This window comes from Megalobrama amblycephala, linkage group LG5, assembly GCF_018812025.1.
Source record: "Megalobrama amblycephala isolate DHTTF-2021 linkage group LG5, ASM1881202v1, whole genome shotgun sequence".
Taxonomy (NCBI): domain Eukaryota; kingdom Metazoa; phylum Chordata; class Actinopteri; order Cypriniformes; family Xenocyprididae; genus Megalobrama; species Megalobrama amblycephala.
The window spans coordinates 17156823-17177688 of NC_063048.1; the positions used below are offsets into that span (position 1 = coordinate 17156823).

The 20866-nt window shown below is 34.5% G+C and overlaps 1 protein-coding gene across 2 annotated transcripts in view; it reads right to left on the bottom strand.

The window, feature by feature from the left end:
- cnsta (consortin, connexin sorting protein a) overlaps positions 1–19074 on the bottom strand; it is a 34497-nt gene extending 15423 nt beyond the window's left edge. The window contains exons 1-8 of one of the 2 annotated variants that reach the window (XM_048190898.1): positions 18918–19074; positions 12837–13256; positions 6666–6808; positions 3363–3393; positions 2957–3043; positions 2763–2874; positions 704–725; positions 484–577 (exon numbers count right to left, since the gene is read on the bottom strand). In XM_048190898.1, coding sequence (XP_048046855.1) covers positions 484–577; positions 704–725; positions 2763–2874; positions 2957–3043; positions 3363–3393; positions 6666–6808; positions 12837–13173 — 826 coding nt within the window. In that variant the 5' untranslated portion in view covers positions 13174–13256; positions 18918–19074. Of the gene's footprint in view, positions 1–483; positions 578–703; positions 726–2762; positions 2875–2956; positions 3044–3362; positions 3394–6665; positions 6809–12836; positions 13257–14244; positions 14262–18917 lie in introns of those variants that run through there. The other variant, XM_048190899.1, reaches the window with a different exon arrangement.
- Positions 19075–20866: the final 1792 nt, after the last annotated feature.

Below are 20866 nucleotides of genomic sequence, written 5' to 3' on the forward strand. Positions count from 1 at the left end.
ATATTAAAATATGAAATTAATTATATGAATAAATTAAATGACTAAAATGTTTATTTTATCCATTTTATTTACCCTATTTCCCTCTTTACTTTCCTAATTTGTATTTATTTGCCACAATTCAGTGCAGATTCATTTTCATAAACATTTATTAAAATACTCTAACTTTCCCCACCTCTGAAACAACTTTGTGCTGACATAACCAACGAGAAAAACAATATTTATCAATAATATCACAGTTTAACATGTTTTCATCCAATCAAATCCTGATATGTAAAAGTTCTGTCCTACATTATTCACACTGAATATTCTGTTTTTCCACAGAATTACATCAAATTATGGTAATTGCTCAGATGTTAGGAAAATTCCTTATTATTTTAAACATATTAAATTGATAAAGCATCAAGTCCAAGATGATGCCCCCCTCCCCTGTAGTTCATGGTCTATTTTATGTGATCTGGTCTGCCATTGGAGAAATAAACTCACCTGAGCTGCATGAAAGCACTTGAGTGTTCAGGTTTTGCTCTCCTCCCAGTGTTTCTCTGATCACACTGTTCCTTTGCACTTTGGACACCTCACACTATGAACACACACAGACAACACTGACTTTCACCTTCTGTTCTTTAAACATGGTCCCCCCCCCCATTATGGTTACATACATATCCACATGCAGTCCCAAACATGAGCATCAAAGAGGCTGTCTTACCTTCTCAATGCTCTGTGCAGGTCTGAAAAAAGACGAGAAACAGTTAAATGTCAGCCAAAAATCATCTTAAGGACCTGTAGTATCCTTATTTTTTTTCCGCTCCATCTCTCTCGTAGAGGGACGACGTGCGTAAAAAGGGGACGCAAATCTAAGGTCGCTCCGCTCAGCGGGAATCTAATATTAGCACGGCACATTTCCCATACTGAAACTCTAGCACTTGTCTCAAATTGCTGAAAGCACAGCAACGGGCCATATGCTTAAACCATTACAGGACTCCAAACTGCAGCTAGAGCGCAGAAATGAGAAACAGACTGGCTAAATTTAGGAGGGGAAAGAGAGAAGCTCAGGTGCGGCTGCCGGTGAAAGTGTCTGGCCCAAATTAACAGGACAGAAAGACGCAGCTTTCACCCGGTATTTAAATTGTGTAGTGGCTCGAAAGGTTAAACATTTACTTGTACTCCATTTACAGCACTGCTAACATATTTTTATAGAGCTCAAGCTCCATGGGACACCTGACCTAAAAGAGTATAGACTATAAAGAGAAAACTTTTGGGGAAGCAACATTTTTTTACAAAGTCATTTAAAGCTAAAATAAATAAAATAAAATGAAAAATGGTGTTTACCTGATCTGTGTGGTTAAACTAATGTAGTGTGCAATCAATCATCAATCAATCAATTAATCAATCAAATCAAAATAAAGTGGTGTTGACTTGATCTGTGTGACTAAACTAATAAAGTGTACAAGTGTACATGTAGTGCGAAAAAATAAAAATAAAATAAAAATAGCATAAAATAAAAGTGTTGACCTGATCTGTGTGACTGAACTAATCTAGCGTGCAATAGAATAATAATAATAATAATAATAATTATTATTATTATTAATAAAATAAATAATAAAATAAAATAACAAATAAAATAACATAAATAAAAAGTGTTGACCTGATCTGTGTGACTGAACTTATCTAGCGTGCAATAGAATAATAAATAAATAAATAAATAAATAAATAAAGTGTTGAACCATGTGCCTGAACTAAATGTAGCATGCAATAAAATAAAATAAAATAAAAATAACCTAAAATAAAGGTGTTGACCTGATCTGTGTGACTGAACTTATCTAGCAATGTCTATCTAAATGTAGCATGCAATAAAATAAAATAAAATAAAATAAAAAAATAAAATAAAATAAAAAGTGTTGCCCTAATCTGTGTGGCTAAACTACTGAAGTGTGCAATAAAAAGTAAAATAAAATAAAAATATAAATAATAATAATAATAATAATAATAATAATAATAATAATAATAATAATAATAATAACAATAATAACAACAACCAAAAAAAAAAAAAAAAAATTAAGTTGACCTAATCTGGGTGACTGAACTAATGTAGCATGCAATAAAATAAAATAAAAGTGTTGACCTGATCCGTGTGACTGAACTAATCTAGCGTGCAATATAATAATAATAATAATAATAATAATAAATAATAAAATAAAATAACAAATAAAATAACATAAATAAAAAGTGTTGACCTGATCTGTGTGACTGAACTTATCTAGCGTGCAATAGAATAATAAATAAAATAAAATAAAATAAAATAAAATAAAATAAAATAAAATAAAATAAAATAAAATAAAATAAAATAAAATAAAATAAAATAAAATAAAATAAAATAAAATAGTGTTGAGCCATGTGCCTGAACTAAATGTAGCATGCAATAAAATAAAATTAAAAAAAAAAAAAAAAAAAAAAAAAGTGTTGCCCTAATCTGTGTGGCTGAACTACTGAAGTGTGCAATAAAAAGTAAAATAAAATAATAATAATAATAATAATAATAATAATAATAATAATAATAATAAAAAAAAAAAAAAAAAAAAAAAAAAAATTAAGTTGACCTAATCTGGGTGACTGAACTAATGTAGCATGCAATAAAATAAAATAAAAGTGTTGACCTTATCTGTGTGACTAAACTAATGAAGTGGGCAATAAATAAATAAATAAATAAAGTTGCTCTGATCTGTGTGACTGAATTAATGTAGCGTGCATGTGCAGTGTGCACTCACTGCCTGTGCGTTCTGCAGATGTGTCTCAGTTTCTCCAGGTGTTCAGCATCCAGGTCACTCTCTCTGTCCTCTCGACTGTCCTGACACCGGCCAACCGAACTCCATCTCCTCTCTGATCACGGAAAGCAAGAGTAGGTTAAAAGGTGTTCAATCGAGAAGAACCTCTGAGTAGCAGTTAACCAGAAGCCACTTACCCCACTGCTGCTGTAGAGCGGCGAGGTTGGACAGTAGACGTTCATGATAGAGTCTCTCTAACTGTATGAACCTGACTGCTCTCTCATCTGGAAAATGCTCTGGTTCAGGAAAATCCACAGGAAGTGGGAAACCCCAAAGAACCAATGCACTTTACAACACCAAACCTAAAGAATGCTACAGTGAAATACTATCACATAAGACGATGACTGACTGCAGTAATGCACTAAATGTAATACAATAAACAGCTCTATATCCATAAACACTGCAAGCATCCCTGATTCTGTTACAATAACAAAGACAAAATAGGAGCTATAATGGAACAAGCATCAATAAAACACCAAAGGCTGTTCAAACGCACCATTACGCAGTGCCTTGTATGTGAACAAACAATAACATTAAGGATACAGTCCTCCTCATGCATAAATGACTCTGCAATCTGTAAAGAAAGGATTTTAGCCTTGAGTTATTATGCATTAAATCACACAGTGAAGAGCATCATTAGGTAACACCCTACATTAACTCTAAACCATAACAATGATAAATTGTTTTATATTATATAATGCATGTACTGTACATTCAATGGTGATGAAACATTGAATTACGTATCATATATGAATCTATTTGAATTACTGATCTGTTAAGCATTACATAATGATTGTTAATGACAGTTATTATAAAGTGTTACCAATAATTATACAGATGAATCACAGCCAAAACATGCTGCATAAGCACTTTATGTAAATTAACAGATGTTTTATACCAGATAAACAAGACATTTCACCTCAGACAGCATTTATTCTAGTACACCTGCATGTACATAATTGCTATCTGAGGTGCAAAGACTCATTCCCATTGAGTAAAACTCCTGACATCAGCTCTCTTTAAACTCCTAGCACAGTAAAGTCAGCAACAGGCAGTTGTGAGTGAAGATGGCCTCAGGGAAAGTGAACATCACTACAGGCTGAGTGCATTCAACTCAATACAACACAAGAGACTTCTCACTGAGTGGGCGGCAGTAAAACCTTGTGACCTTTTGTCTTCACAACACTTGAATTCTTTCTGCATAAATCTGGCTCTTTTTATCTCTCTTTCATTCCTCATCTATCTAATCTGCATAAGGCTGGTCAGCGCCAAGAGATCTACATAAATATGAGGCACTTGCTTGAGTTTAAAGGGTTCATATTTTACATTTTTGTAGTATCTTTTCCAGCATTGTACTGAACTGCTCAACTGATAGTCTGTTGCTGTTTGCTTGTGCTGATAACATTGACTGATAGCAGCACGTGAAGTATCTGAAAGAAAGCCGTATAATTAAAACAACTTAAAAAAAATATATACTAAAACTAAAAGTAATATAAAGGCACACTAAAGTAAAACTAAAAAGAAAATGTATAAAAATTACAAAAGCAATTACAATGCTATTACAATGTAAAAATTACAATATAAATGTCATCAGATTGCATTAAGGACCCATCTGCGCCATCTAGAGTTTTATGACAGAACTTGGTATGTATACATACATACACACACCCACACATACATACATACATACATACATACATATATATATGTATATCTTGCACTGACTTGACTTACATTGATAGAATGCTCATTATTCAAAATCTCTTCTACCAACTGTAGATAGCCTAAATAGCTGTATAAACATGGGAGAACATGTATTAACATGATTATGGATCATATGATCATATGATGATTTCTGAACGACCCACTTTTGCAGCTTGCTTTCAATAAATTATCCGGGTGGGCTGTGGATGGAGCTTTGTTGTTAATGTCTACATAGTACACTGATTGTTTTTATGTTAAAAAGCGCAAAGAAAATCCAGTTATCTACGATTCGTTCCCTATAAAACCTCTCATGAGAACAAAAATCCACAGGGGAGTAAATGTGAGCAGTTTCGACAGAGTCGTCTTTTAGCTTAATATAAACCTCTCCTCAGGATGATACAAAACCAGCAGAGCATCTGAGCATGTTCTTGTAAAACAGGCTGAATAAGGTCAAGCTCAAATAAACATTTAATAGAGCTTGACCATTTAAGGTGCTGGTTATTCTGCTTGCCATCAGATACTTCATGTTCTGCGATCAGTCAATGTTATCAGCATGGGCCAACAGCAACAACAGACTAACACAAGCTTATTAATGAACAACGTGAAACAGTCCAGACAAATACATCTCAGGATCTGGCTCATGCACAGACTGAATTCACTGAAGTAGTAAGAGTTTTGCTCCATCTACTGGCAGTGAACAAGCTAACAGATGCAGTTTGGGGTCAGAAAGACTTTTTTTTTTTTTTTTTTTTTTTTTTTTTTGAGTAATACTTTTATTCAGCAAGGGCACATTCAATTGATCAAAAGTGACAGTAAAAATATTTGTAATGTTGCTAACGATTTCTATTTCAAATAAACACTGTTGTTTTAAAAAAAAGAAAAAGAAGAAAAAAAACCTTCATGATTTCCACCAAAATATTAAGCAGCAAAACTGTTTTCAACATTGATGAAAAAATGTTTCTTGAACAGCAAATCCGCATATTAGAATGATTTCTGAAGGATCATGTGACACTGAAGACTGGAGTAATGATGCTGAAAATTCAGCTTTGCCATCACAGTGATAAATTACATTTTAAAATATATTAAAATAGAAAACAGTAATTTTAAATTGTAATAATATTTCACAACAATATGACTGTTTTTACTATAGTTTTGATCAAATTATGCTAGCAAAATCAATACCCTAATCAATTTTGAAAAAGGAGAAGGCTTCCCATCTTTTATTTATATATGTTTTTATGATTTATTATTTTGTACAACATACTCAACACCTAAACATCAATCCCTCTTGTTTTCATTCATGTGAAATGAAATACTGCATCAAATCTAACTACAATCTGATTGAAACAGACAACGAATGAATGGTGAGAGATGACATTTACTTGTTAACAACATTTAATTTAACACTTCATTACTCATTTTCAACAGAGAGACACACATGAGGGCTTTTCACTCTTGAAATAGTTAACCCTGGGTCATTCTAAACCCCAGGCAAACAGAATCTTGGGTTATCTTGAGTCACGTTTCACACTGCTCATAATTTACCCGGGGTGAACAATTAATCCAAGGTATTTATAAGCTGCCGTTTCACACTGTACATTGCTAAACCCTGGGTCAATGTTCTTATTTGCATATATATATGGTCTCAGTGTCATTGACTGGACGAATGCAGCACACAATCTGTTTACATAAAAGCTCTAGCATTCACCTGTCCCATATTGTATATTGCCGACTGTACAATCAAGTTTTTTTTCTGACTTTTCAGACTAAAAGGTAAGAATGAAACTGTCTCTTCACTCTTCACTATTGTTTTCCATAAAATGCTGAAATGACTGTTTAAACAGCACATGATTAGTTGTCTGTTGCTAAGCATCTAGTCGAAACATTCTAACACTGCATCATTTAACACTGCACATGTTTGGCACCGCAATGCAGGGTTAACAGCACAAAAGCAGTGCTAACCCTGTTTCGGGGCAGGGTTTTATAAGCCCAGGTAAAAACGGTGCTATCCCTGCTTTTAAATTACAAGTGTGACATTTTCCTTTACTCAAGGTTTAAACAGGGTTTTAGAATGACAGTAACCCAGGGTTAAGTGCTGTGTGAAAACCCCTAGAGAAGAGATGTGCAACATTAGTATGAGACCTGATGGAGGCAGTGTGGCAGAAGAGGGTGGTCTCCCTGCTCCCCCAGCTCCTGGAGAGATGCCGCCAAGGGGCGGCCGAAGCCCTGGGGTGAACCAGCATCGCTATGAGGGGTTCCTTCAGGACTGACAAGCCCCTCTGACACTGAAAAGACAAATATGACATCCTCTTTAAAAAGTGCTGACACCGAACATTTACTATGGTTTTACTCGAGTAACACTAACTGTATGCATTTTAGCATTATTATTACCAATGGACTTTAATTTAAGTGGTTCAGTGTTATTTTAGTATTATTTATACACTATTAATTAATATTGTGAATTGTCTTTTTTATATTTTCATTTTCATTTTTAGTTATTTTTTTGTTATGTGCTTTTGTAATTTATTGTTATTATTATTAAAATATCACTATTTAGGTTTAATTTGCTTTTATTTCAGTTTTAGTTTTTTCATTTACAAACCCGATTCCAAAAAAGTTGGGACACTGTACAAATTGTGAATAAAAAAGGAATGCAATAATTTACAAATCTCATAAACTTATATTTTATTCACAATAGAATATAGATAATATATCAAATGTTGAAAGTGAGACATTTTGAAATGTCATGCCAAATATTAGCTCATTTTAGATTTCATGAGAGCTACACATTTCAAAAAAGTTGGGACAGGTAGCAATAAGAGGCTGAAAAAGTTAAATGTACATATAAGGAACAGCTGGAGGACCCATTTGCAACTTATTAGGTCAATTGGCAACATGATTGGGTATAAAAAGAGCCTCTCAGAGTGGCAGTGTCTCTCAGAAGTCAAGATGGGCAGAGAATCACCAATTTCCCCCAATGCTGCGGTGAAAATAGTGGAGCAATATCAGAAAGGAGTTTCTCAGAGAAAAATTGCAAAGAGTTTGAAGTTATCATCATCTACAGTGCATAATATCATCTAAAGATTCAGAGAATCTGGAACAATCTCTGTGCGTAAGGGTCAAGGCCGGAAAACCATACTGGATGCCCGTGATCTTCGGGCCCTTAGACGGCACTGCATCACATACAGGAATGCTACTGTAATGGAAATCACAACATGGGCTCAGGAATACTTCCAGAAAACATTGTCGGTGAACACAATCCACCGTGCCATTCGCCGTTGCCGGCTAAAACTCTATAGGTCAAAAAAGAAGCCATATCTAAACATGATCCAGAAGTGCAGGCGTTTTCTCTGGGCCAAGGCTCATTTAAAATGGACTGTGGCAAAGTGGAAAACTGTTCTGTGGTCAGACGAATCAAAATTTGAAGTTTTTTTGGAAAACTGGGATGCCATGTCATCTGGACTAAAGAGGACAAGGACAACCCAAGTTATTATCAGCGCTCAGTTCAGAAGCCTGCATCTCTGATGGTATGGGGTTGCATGAGTGCGTGTGGCATGGGCAGCTTACACATCTGGAAAGGCACCATCAATGCTGAAAGGTATATCCAAGTTCTAGAATAACATATGCTCCATCCAGACGTCGTCTCTTTCAGGAAGACCTTGCATTTTTCAACATGACAATGCCAGACCACATACTGCATCAATTACAACATCATGGCTGCGTAGAAGAAGGATCCAGGTACTGAAATGGCCAGCCTGCAGTCCAGATCTTTCACCCACAGAAAACATTTGGCGCATCATAAAGAGGAAGATGCGACAAAGAAGACCTAAGACAGTTGAGCAACTCGAAGCTTTCCTATCCCTAAACTTGAGCAACTTGTCTCCTCAGTCCCCGGATGTTTGCAGACTGTTATAAAAAGAAGAGGGGATGCCACACAGTGGTAAACATGGCCTTGTCCCAACTTTTTTGAGATGTGTTGATGCCATGAAATTTAAAATCAACTTATTTTTCCCTTAAAATGATACATTTTCTCAGTTTAAACATTTGATATGTCATCTATGTTGTATTCTGAATAAAATATTGAAATTTGAAACTTCCACATCATTGCATTCTGTTTTTATTCACAATTTGTACAGTGTCCCAACTTTTTTGGAATCGGGTTTGTATTTCCATTTTATTCTTTTTATTCCATTTTTAATTTTAGTGCTTCAATTTAAACCTGCTTCAGTTAGTTGTCAAGGCAAAATGTTAATTTTCATTTACTTTTTCCATCTAAAACTTTTATAATTTATTTTCAATTTTTTCACCTTTGCTTTATTAACAAAATTGTTACAATTGTTAAATTGTTAATTTAATTAACAAAATTGTTTTTAATAGTTTTAATTTTAGTTAATGTTATCTGATGTGGTTATCTAAAGGTACGTTTACAGGACAATGATGTACTAAAAATGAAAAAGTTTTTCTTTAGCATTTTTCGTGTACAGACAACACCATTGTCAAAGCAATCCCTGTTCACACAGATCTGTGAAAATGACTAAAATGCAGTATTATGCATGCTAGGCTAGTAGTTGGCAAGGTCACTTTGTAGAGAAACACTATGCGCCAACAGACTGAACATACGCATGTGCATGATGTCATCGTTTCCACAAATTTGTGATTTTGTATTTTACTATGTGGTGATAATGGTATCGCTTTCAAAAATTCACACTTTCAAACTCATTTTCAATAGTTTGCATTTTCAACCGCCAAAGCGCATAAAAAGCTTTATGTTTTTAGTTGAAAATGGTGTTGTGTAAACGGCCCCTAACACCTAAAGTGCATTTTCATTGCAGTACATCTAACACACAGGCATCTAAAATGTTCCTTTAAATCGGTCGGCACATATTACTCATGCCACTCAAACCTGTCTGAAAGTTGCACGAAAACAATGGGATACAGTCACTCACTCAAAAACAGAAACAAAAGTCTAGCCCTATTACTCAAGGTGCCTGACTCCTCAGAGACACTAAAAACTCTTCTCCACCTACAGCCTGATCAAGCCAATGACAGGTTGACACAGTTTTGGACTGGGTTGTGCCCCAGAAACTATTTAATATCCAAGGACATTTAGTATCAGTCATTTTTGATTTGTATATACACATGTGATCTGGTTCGTGAGCATACCAAGCAGAGCATAGGGATTACTAATCTTAAGTTTTTTATTAGCAGAATTTATTGTTTTTTTCCTGGCAAACTTTGACAGAAAAAGTCCATCTGACTGGCATATAAAGTTACCAAGCACAATTTCTTTGTGACTTCAAAAGGGATAGTCCAAAAAAAAAAAGTGTCATTTACTCACCCTCAAGTTGTTTCAAAACCTGTATACTTTCATTCTTCTGTTGAACACAAAAGAATATATCTTAAAGAATGTTGGTAACCAGAGAGCTGACGGCACCCATTGACTTCCATGGGTGCAGTCAATTGTCTGGTTACCAATATTCTTTAAAGGTGCCATAGAATTGAAAATTGAATTTACCTTGGCATAGTTGAATAACAAGAGTTCAGTACATGGAAATGACATACAGTGAGTCTCAAACACCATTGTTTCCTCCTTCTTATGTAAATCTCATTTGTTTAAAAGACCTCCGAAGAACAGGCGAATCTCAACATAACACCGACTGTTACGTAACAGTCGGGATCATTAATATGTATGACCCCAATATTTGCATATGCCAGCTCATGTTCAAGGCATTACACAAGGACAGCCAGTATTAACGTCTGGAGCAGCACAGAGCCGAGTCAACAGACTTTATGCAGGTAAGCAAGTAAGGACAATAGCGAAAAATGGCAGATAGAGCAATAATGACTGACATGATCCATGATAACATGATATTTTTAGTGATTTGTAAATTGTCTTTCTAAATGTTTTGTTAGCATGTTGCTAATGTACTGTTAAATGTGGTTAAAGTTACCATCGTTTCTTACTGTATTCACAGAGACAATTTTCAATTTTGTCGCTATTTTCATTTTTTAAACACTTGCAGTCTGTATAATTCATAAACACAACTTAATTCTTTATAAATCTCTCCAACAGTGTGTAATGTTAGCTTTAGCCCGTTAGCCACAGAGCATACTATCAAACTCATTCAGAATCAAATGTAAACATCCAAATAAATACCATACTTACATAATCGATATGCTGCATGACGAACACTTTGTAAAGATCCATTTTGAGGGTTATATTTGCTGTGTGAACTTTGTTTATGCAATGTATTATAGAGTCGCGAGCTCGGGGGCGGGGAGTGCGAGCATTTAAAGGGGACGTGCACTGAATCGGCACATATTTAATGGTGCCCTAAAATAGGCAGTTAAAAAAAAATGAATAAAAAAAATCTATTCAGTATTTAGAGCTGAAACTTCACAGACACATTCAGGGGACACCTTAGACTTTTATTACATCTTGTGAAAAAGCATTCTAGGGCACCTTTAAATTATCTTCTTTTGTGTTCAGCAGATGAAAGAAACTATACAGGTTTGGAACAACTTGAGGTGAGTAAACAATAACATTTTCATTTTTGGGTGAACTATTCCTTTAAGGGAAGGATTATACAGGTGTGCTCAAGGATATCTCATTGACTTGCTACTGATTTTCAGAACTCTTGCCACAAACTTCACAATCTTTAGCAAAGGACAAGATCTTCCTCAGAAATTCTCACCATAGCAGATGAGAGCTTGACTGAACAAACTCTGCACAGACTAACTCCTAGGCGAGTTAGCGATTTGTTTTTGGTGTGAAAACTATGAACAGTCACATGCACTGACACATGGCTCAAAAACACCACCATTTAACTTGGGATGACTGCTTCTAGGTCAACACGAGGAGAATTTCACATTGTGCTCTCATTCCGTGAAGCTTTGGGACTGATTAACTGACTCTGCTATGAGACTTAATGTACTGTAGGATCTGTTTTAATAATGAACGACATGAAAAAACGAACAAAAATTTGGTTTTTGAATGCAAAGATAATTCATTTGTTTAGAACAAAAAGTATTTTACTGTAATTTATGGAAAGCTAAAAAATGCTGTAATATGATATCCAGAAATGAATGCAATCACACTTGATGATTACTGATTTCTGATTCACTCTTTAGTATTATTGATGTACTACTCTTATATTTATAAATATTTTGAATTAGCTTTTTTTTTATAAATTATATTTAATTTTCATTTTCATTTTAAGTGTTAGTAATTTTGCTATGTGTTCTTCATTTTTAACAGAGTTTAATATTTCTATTTAGCTAAGTCATTTTAGTACTTAGTCAGTTAGTTGCCAATGCCAAGGCAACGTTTCTAATATTCAAGTTAAGCACCTAAGAGCACCTAATTTTGCAGCAAATATATTTAATTTAATTCAGCTTTATTTCAATTGCTATTTATAATACAATTAATACATTTTTTAACACTTTACAATAAGGATTCATTTATTAACATAAGTTAACATTAATTAAAGGTGCAATGTGTAACATTTAGGAGAATCTATTGACAGAAATGCAATATAATACACATAACTATGTTTTCAGTGGTGTATAAAGACCTTACATAATGAACGGTTATGTTTTCATTACCTTAGAATGAGCCATTTCTATCTCACACACTGCAGGTCCCCCCTCCATTTCAAGTCGTCATTATGCGCCGGCATGTTTCTACAGTAGCCCTAAATGGACAAACTTCTCTACAGAGCGCGTTCCATCACTATGTTGTTGTTCTTCTAAATCTTTCATGTTTTTAGAGGCAGTTTGCATCATCGCTACATTGAATATGCATAAATTAGTAGTAGTAGTAGTAGTAGTAGTAGTAGTAGTAGTAGTCGTCTGGTTTATTAGAAGCAGAGACCGTTCTTTGTTACAAGTAAGAAGAAACCTCATTGCTTCACCCAGGCTACACTCTACTGTCTCAGACAACGACATCTTTGTCTTGTGTCAGCCAGACGGCCACCATAGCTTCTCCGAAAGGGAGAGGTGTGAGGGGTGTGTGCTGTTAGTTGCAGTTCGCAACCTCACCTCTAGATACCGCTAAAATTTGCACATTGCACCTTTAACAATGAAAAAAACTCCTAAATCTTAAATGAAATACTTTAAGAGTATTTTTATTTAAACAGCAACACAAAGTTGTGTGGTTGGAACGACAGCTCTCGACCTGTGGTTAGAAGCTTAGTTTTTTGTTTGTATGACATGTGGACTTAATAAATCCTTATCTTAAGCAAAATAAGCAAGCTGACATTCAGTACAATCTATTTTTTATTTCAAATATCTCCGTTTGACAGAATCGGTTACCTGTGGGACTGGGACTGGGTGTTGGGGAGTCTCGGATGTGTCCATCCAGCTCTGGAGAGTAAGCACCACTGTTACTATCCACCTCTTCCTCCTCTTCTTCCTCTTCCTCCACCTTGGAGCTGTCATAATCTTCATCATCACCATTGTTATTAGTATTTTCCTGTCTGACGGGCTTCTGTCCACCACGGGGCCCCTGTTCGACCTCCTCTGCTTCCTCCACCAGTCGGTTCTGGTTCTCGTCCGGGCTGCGGCTGGACTCAGAGTCATTTAGGAGGTCGGGGTCGGATAGTCCTCCCCGCCTCACTGGGCCATCGCTCTGCCACTGTCCGTCGTCCATAAGGTCCAGCTGACTGAGAGCATGAAGATCCACTTGAACCCCCGCAGGCCTCTCAGCCACTCAACAGTGCTCTCGCTCGGCCGCTGGAGAACAAATCAGAGAGACATTTTTATGGCCGTGAGCCATCATGAAAAGTAAAGAGCTCGCTGGCCTTTAAGAGAACTGACTCATAGTTTACCCATAATTCCACTTCAAGCTGGTTGAGTGCAGTACATGAATCAAAACACTCGAGATTTCTACATTTGTCTATTTTGTTTTGCATTTGTTTATAGTTGTACTAATCAGAAGCCAAATGAAAAATAGTTTTTTTGTCAATGTGCATTTGCTCAATGAGTTTTGGTATTATTTTGTATCATTGTAGATAATCTTTCACAAAAGAATTTTACAAATTGGTTTTAACAAAAATAAATATAAATCAATGCATAATTATTATTATTACTTTATTATCTTAAATGTATTTAGAAAATCTAAAACATAATTTGAAACATTTTTTTTAAACTGTTTACATTATATTGTTTAAATTAATTACATTATATAGCTATTACATGAAACAATTCATTTATATATATATATATATTTTTTTCCTTCCGAAATATTCAATTTAAAGAACCACCATTATACATGTAATCAGTTAAAATGCTCCATGAGCAATAAAATACACTACAAATTTAAATTAGAAATAATCAAGACATGTTTTTCTCTAAATAAAGGAAAAATACAGTAAATTAGTTTAATTTATATGTACTAATATGTACTGAATTTTCATAGAATATTCAGCAACAGTATCTTAAACTAAAAAATTTTAATATATGGAAAATTCAGAGGAATCTGTAAACATGATACTAATTAATCACTGAATCAAGCTTTTGTTCATTCGTTGAAGATAGTTTGAATGGATGCAACCCTTTTCATACAAGCATGCTTAAATTATTTTGGATTTCCCAACAACAACAACAACAACAGCAACAGCAACAATAAAATACTCATAACCAAACAGAAACAAACTAGAAAGCAACAAAATCGTGTAACATGAATAACACCATTCATAAACACATATCAGCACCAACCTACCGTCCTGTGTCCCTTTAGTTTGCTGTATTAAACTGATGTAGAAAATGCACTATATAGTCAATATGCTATCTCTCTCTCTCCCTCTCTCTCTCTGATTGTTTGCTTCCCCTGAATAGTGAATTCATACACCATGGAGATTTTCCATGATTGTCCCCATTGGGTTGTTATAGTATACCGTCCCATGACAGAGCTTATGCAATATCATACAGCATCTTACAGATCTTAAAACAGACTGCCTGTTTGTTTTTCATCTGCTCAGGGGGGATTCTGGAGCCGCAGACACGAATAAATGAATGAATGATGCTTATAGGTCACTGCGTGCAATGATAATGCTTCGGGCAGAACGATGTGCATTAAGTGAACAAACTGAGCTAAATTCAGTGTTTCTATTTTTAACTAAAACTATTAAAATCATTTTCATTAATTGAAATAAATAAATAAAAATAATACTTGTAAAAAAAATAGCTGAGATAACAAATTTAAATTGATGTACTAAAATTACAGAAACTAAAGCTGAAATAAATAAAAAAGAATGCTAAACGGAAAAAAAAAAAAAAAAAAAATAATAAAAATGACAAAAGAACATACTACAACTTAAATTTTTATACTTTTTCTTAAAGGTGCCCTAGATTCAAAAATTGAATTTACCTTGGCATAGTTAAATAACAAGAGTTCAGTACATGGAAATGACATACAGTGAGTCTCAAACTCCATTGATTCCTCCTTCTTATATAAATCTCATTTGTTTAAAAGACCTCCGAAGAACAGGCAAATCTCAACATAACACCGACTGTTACGTAACAGTCGGGATCATTAATATGTACGCCCCCAATATTTGCATATGTCAGCCCATGTTCCCAACATTATGAAAGGCATTAGACAAGGGCAGCCAGTATTAACGTCTGGATGTGCACAGCTGAATCAACAGACTAGGTAAGCAAGCAAGAACAATAGCAACAATGGCAGATGGAGCAATAATAACTGACATGTTTCATGATAACATGATATTTTTAGTGATATTTGTAAATTGTCTTTCTAAATGTTTCGTTAGCATGTTGCTAATATACTGTTAAATGTGGTTAAAGTTACCATCGTTTCTTACTGTATTCATGGAGACAAGAGAGCCGTCGCTATTTTCATTTTTAAACACTTGCAGTCTGTATAATGCATAAACACAACTTCATTCTTTATAAATCTCTCCAACAGTGTAGCATTAGCCGTTAGCCACGGAGTATAGCCTCAAACTCATTCAGAATCAAATGTAAACATCAAAATAAACACTGTCCTTACGTGTTTAGACAGGCTGCATGACGAACACTTTGTAAAGATCCATTTTGAGGGTTATATTAGCTGTGTGAACTTTGTTTATGTTGTTTAAGGCAAGCGCGAGCTCTTGGGGCGTGGAGCACCAGATTTAAAGGGCAACACACCCTGAATCAGCTCATTTCTAATTATGCCCCAAAATAGGCAGTTAAAAACATTAATAAAAAAAAAAATCTATGGGGTATTTTGAGCTGAAACTTCACAGACACATTCAGGGGACACCTTAGACTTATATTACATCTTTTTAAAAAAAGTTCTAGGGCACCTTTAAGCTTTTTTATTTGTTTATATTAGTTATTTGTTTCTAATCTATTTAATTTTTATTTATTTTTTGCATCTTTTATGGTCATTTTATGATTGTTTCAAATTATTTTTATGTAAAGCACTTTTAATTACTATTGAAATGTGCTATATAATTAAACTTGCCTTTCGTTCCTTTATACAATAGAACTCTACCATTATGCTACAATTAATAAAATAAATATAGTGAACCAATGAATCATTATAAAACTGTAGCCATAAAGAACCTGGCTGTACTTTGTGTAGAGGACCTGATGTTATTTGGCCCTGTAGAAGAGCGGACTGACTCACAGCAGACCCCAGGCATTTATTCGCTTTTCTGACAAACATAGTGACTCAGTGATCTGGGGACCATCAGATCTGTGCCTGCGGTGTGACCACCTACACACATCCAAACCACATCATCGAGAAGGGCCAGGTAAACCTGCCTGACACGTGTTGGCTTTGTATCAATTCTTAGTGACTAGTTACAGCTGATAAATAGCTATTGTCTCGGGCTCGTGACCGCTTTAACATGTCATGGGGAGGATTTTTTTTGTCAATAGCTGACACTTTAAAGGGCACAGCCAAAATAACATGAGGTGGGTCATGTTATGGCAAGCAGAAATGTAGGCATGTGAGCTGCTATGTTCATTCATCTGCATTCTTTTAAAAGAGAACTCATTAATAATCAAAGACAGCTGCACTCTCTCATTAGCTCATTTAAAAACATTAAAGCCTGTGGGGTGAACGAGAGCGAGAGAGAGATGAAAATAGGTTTATTTAGCCTGAATAACAAGCATGACTGGAGTAGCTAGACCAAAATGTGTCTGACACGTATAGCATTCTTCAAAAGCATCTGTGAAATCCACCTCAATGCTCTATTCTGATTTTAAACTAAAAGTTGAAATGAGAAGTAATACTCAAGCTCCTTCCACATTTCTGATATACTTAATTAACATATTAATGAACTATGATCAAAGGGTTAGTTCACCCAAAAATGAAAATTCTGTCATTATTTATCACTCATGTCGTTCCAAACCCGTAAGACTTTCATTCATCTTCAGAACACAAATGAAGATATATATATATTTTTTAATGAAATCAGAGCTTTTTGTCCCTCCGTTGACAGCTACAACACTACCAATTTGACGCTTCAAAAAGTTCATAAAGAGATAAATAATCCATATGAGAGGTTCAGTCCAAATTTTCTGAAGAGACACGATCGCTTTATGTGAACAATAAATTAATAGACCTTTAAAGAAAGACCTACTTTGAACTGTGGGATTGTTATTCGATGGTAAATGCTTTTGTTGAAGCTGTTGACGCATTATTTATAACCTATTTTTTAAATAAACAAGTTCAACAGTGATGAAAAACTACATTACCCATGATTCTGAGAAGAGAGAAAAAAAAAACTCTCCACCAATCAGAGAATTATAACAAGTAAACTGTGCAAAAAGAACACTTTAGCACCTGCCGACTCCCGTTACGCACTGGAGAAAGGGTGTGTTCACACTTGGCAGGTTTGGTTAGATTACGATGAAGTCTGGTGCGACTGCTCTGTTAGTGCGTTCATTTGAATAAGTGTGAATGCTGCCATCCGAACCCTGTGTGCACCAAGTATCATTTTCTTTTTTGGTCTGGACCAACAGAACCGAACTAAAAGTATGATCATATGATCCCTATATATACACTCTCATACTACTTAAATATTTACATATAATAATATACATATCTTGCAATAAACTTAAAAATATCTATCTAATCTCTGTGTGTATCTAATCCCATGAAGCATTGTGAAGGACATTATGGAGAAATTATGGAAAAACATATTATATTCTCCATTATTTTTCCATAATTTCTCCATAATGTCCTTCATGGGATTGTAGCTCTTTCCCTCATAAAAGTACACAGTGTTTTTTGCCTGATTTTCAAATACTTTATTGTTGCAAATCAAAGTTTCTAATGTGATTCTCCTCGTAGCTTTATTCATAGTTTCTAACTCTTAAATGAAGATTTCTTTTTTAATTTCTAAGAGAAAAAAAGAATGGGAAAAATATTTCTGGAACTAATGCCATTGAAAAAGTGGACAGGTGCTGTTGCACTCCATAAGCAGTCAGATATTTCTAAAGAATGACTGTTGTCATTATTATTACAAAATGAAAATTAATTATTCATTTTGTAATAATTTTATAAATAAACACAACATCCATCCTGAATATAAAATGATGAGTAATGCTGTAAAAATTCCTGACATGGTGTTCAAGATCATGTTGCATCACCCTGAAGTGCTTTATTTTATGATAATGACCAACTGGCTGTATATTATCCCTTATTATGTAATAATAGCTATTTAATGATAATACAAGAAAAGTGTAGGCTAGCAAAACTAAATTGTCAAAATTTGACCTTTAGGAAGGGTTGTGACCTCTGTGAGTCAATACATTGAAATGACACTGTCAACCGCCTTGATCGCCTTCCTAGTATAACAGTCAGTGATCTCTTCCACTGTATCAAGAGCATAAAAAGTTACTTAACACTTACGAGCAAAACATTTTTGGCATAACACGCATATCTCACGCTCAGTGAGCTCATTCTTCTCTGACACATGACAAATAAAACTTCAATCCCCATTCACTTTCCCTGTCATAATATTTATGCTTATAAACTAAGAGAAATCAACACAGAACATTAATGCTGCAGCTGGATGAAAACAAATGTTGATATTATATAATGCAGTGTGTCCATCATGGTATATATATTTATATATATATTTATAGACACATATGATCCATGCATCAGAACATGTCATATTCATATAAAGATGCAGGATTCAAGCTCTATAAAAGCCGCGTTCATCACTGCACATAATATCACATTTGTCTAACTTCTAACAGAAGTGTTATTTATCACATAAGGTGTCAGTGGTACGGATAGAGCAGATGGAGCTGTCATTAATTCAAGCGCTAACATGCATAGCATCATAAGTGCATCTGCACGTATCATTCTGCATTTCAAAAGCGAATATTCTCTCTCATATTGCATTAAAATTAAGAGAAAGCACTTACAGATTGATCGGGCAGGTGCTTTGAATTCGGATGGACGGGCAACCGCGCTCTTGACTGTCGGCTGATGTGTGTTTGTGTTTCTACTGCACGTCTGCGCAGCTCTTCCTGTGAATCATCCGGGTACTTCAGCTGTCTGCGCAGCTCCTCCTCCTCCTGCTGCTATCCGGGTACTTCAGCTCCCGCTGCTCAACTACATGCTGCTGTTGCTTGGGAATCTATACGTTAAGAGATATATATATATATATATATAACGTTATGTGTATATATATATATATATATATATATATATATATATATATATATATATATATATATATATATATATATATATGTGTGTGTTAGCGGGTAGGTTATTTATCATTGATTATATGGTGCGTTATGCCACCTTGTGGATGAAATTATCATTTAAGTTATAATTTAGTAGTTCATTCTGTTTAGTAACTAGTAAGTTAGACAATTATATTATGAATACTGGTTTTACCTTGTGTATTCAGTTTCAAAACACTAAAACAACACACTAACCGATTGTTTATTAAAAATGCAGTTTGATGTGATATTAGGTTAATGGCTAGAAGAAAATAGATAATTTAGCGGGACCTTGTAAAGTGTTACTAAAACAATAATACTAGACAGGCTGGGTAAAAAATATCGATTTCTCGATTTTAATCGATTCTCATTTTTACGATATCGATTCTTAAATACCAAGAATCGATTAGTCTAGTCTGTTTTCAGTTGACGAATAAACAGAACATGTAGCGCTTCCCATCCAATAAATCGCAATAATCTTTGTGCTTTGTTACTTTTGATATGAAGTAAAGTCTCAGATTTCAAATGACGTCCATCTTATTATGTGATTCAAAAAATAAATACCGTTTTGGCGCTCTTTAATGTGACGTGACAGATCGCTGTAGCGCCTCAGTTAAAGGGATAGTTCACCCAAAAATTAAAATTCTATCATCATTTACTCACCCTCAAGTTGTTCAAAATCTGTATAAATTTCTTTGTTCTGCTGTACACAAAGGAAGATATTTTGAAGAAAGTTTGTAACCAAGCCACTTTGGGGCACCATTGACTTTTAAAGTAGGAAAAAAAACTACTATGGAAGTCAATGGTGCCCCAAAACTGTTCAGTTTAACACATTCTTCAATATATCTTTCTTTTGTGTTCAACAGAACAAAGAAAGAAAATTATACAGAACAACTTAAGTAAATAAGTAAATAATAGAATTTTCATTTTTGGGTGAACTACCTTTAAAGAAGCGGCAGCACGGAGCGTATGTGAACGTCCTCTCCTCCGCTTTAATACCAGTTACAGCGCGAAATAAACATCTGAAGGTATGTTAAAATATACAGTACAACTTACCGAAATCTGTCTCGTGTATTAGCTCAATCAGTGCTTCAACCGCGGAAAGACGTCAATAAAACAGCTTGTAAACAATGTCACGTAACGTCACATTTACCTCAGAAAAACCATACTCAGTGACCATAAACTCTTTAGTCAGCTAGAAAAATGAACTCTAGAAAGCAACATTCTGATAAATACATGCACTGTTACATATTCATTATAATTTTTAATGTTCTTCAAATTTAATGCATGTTTGAATAAATCAGTTATGACAGCAACGATTTAAATATTTATATTTTAAAAAAACCCAAATTGGAGTAGAAATATGATTATGTAATTCTAAACTTTATTATACAAATCATCATTGAGTGTAATTTAAGTATTTGTATATAAATAAGTTAATTTAACCTTCAATATTATTATAGTAGTACCAACTGACTCCCATGTGTAGTTTACAGCATTAGTTGAGATTTTTTTCTTCTAGAAAATTTGCCATGTACTGTAACTGATATACTACATCCAAAATAATCGATATCGAAACAAAAGCATGTGAATAGAAATCGAATCGTGAAATTTGTCAATACCCAGCCCTACTAGACAAGCGA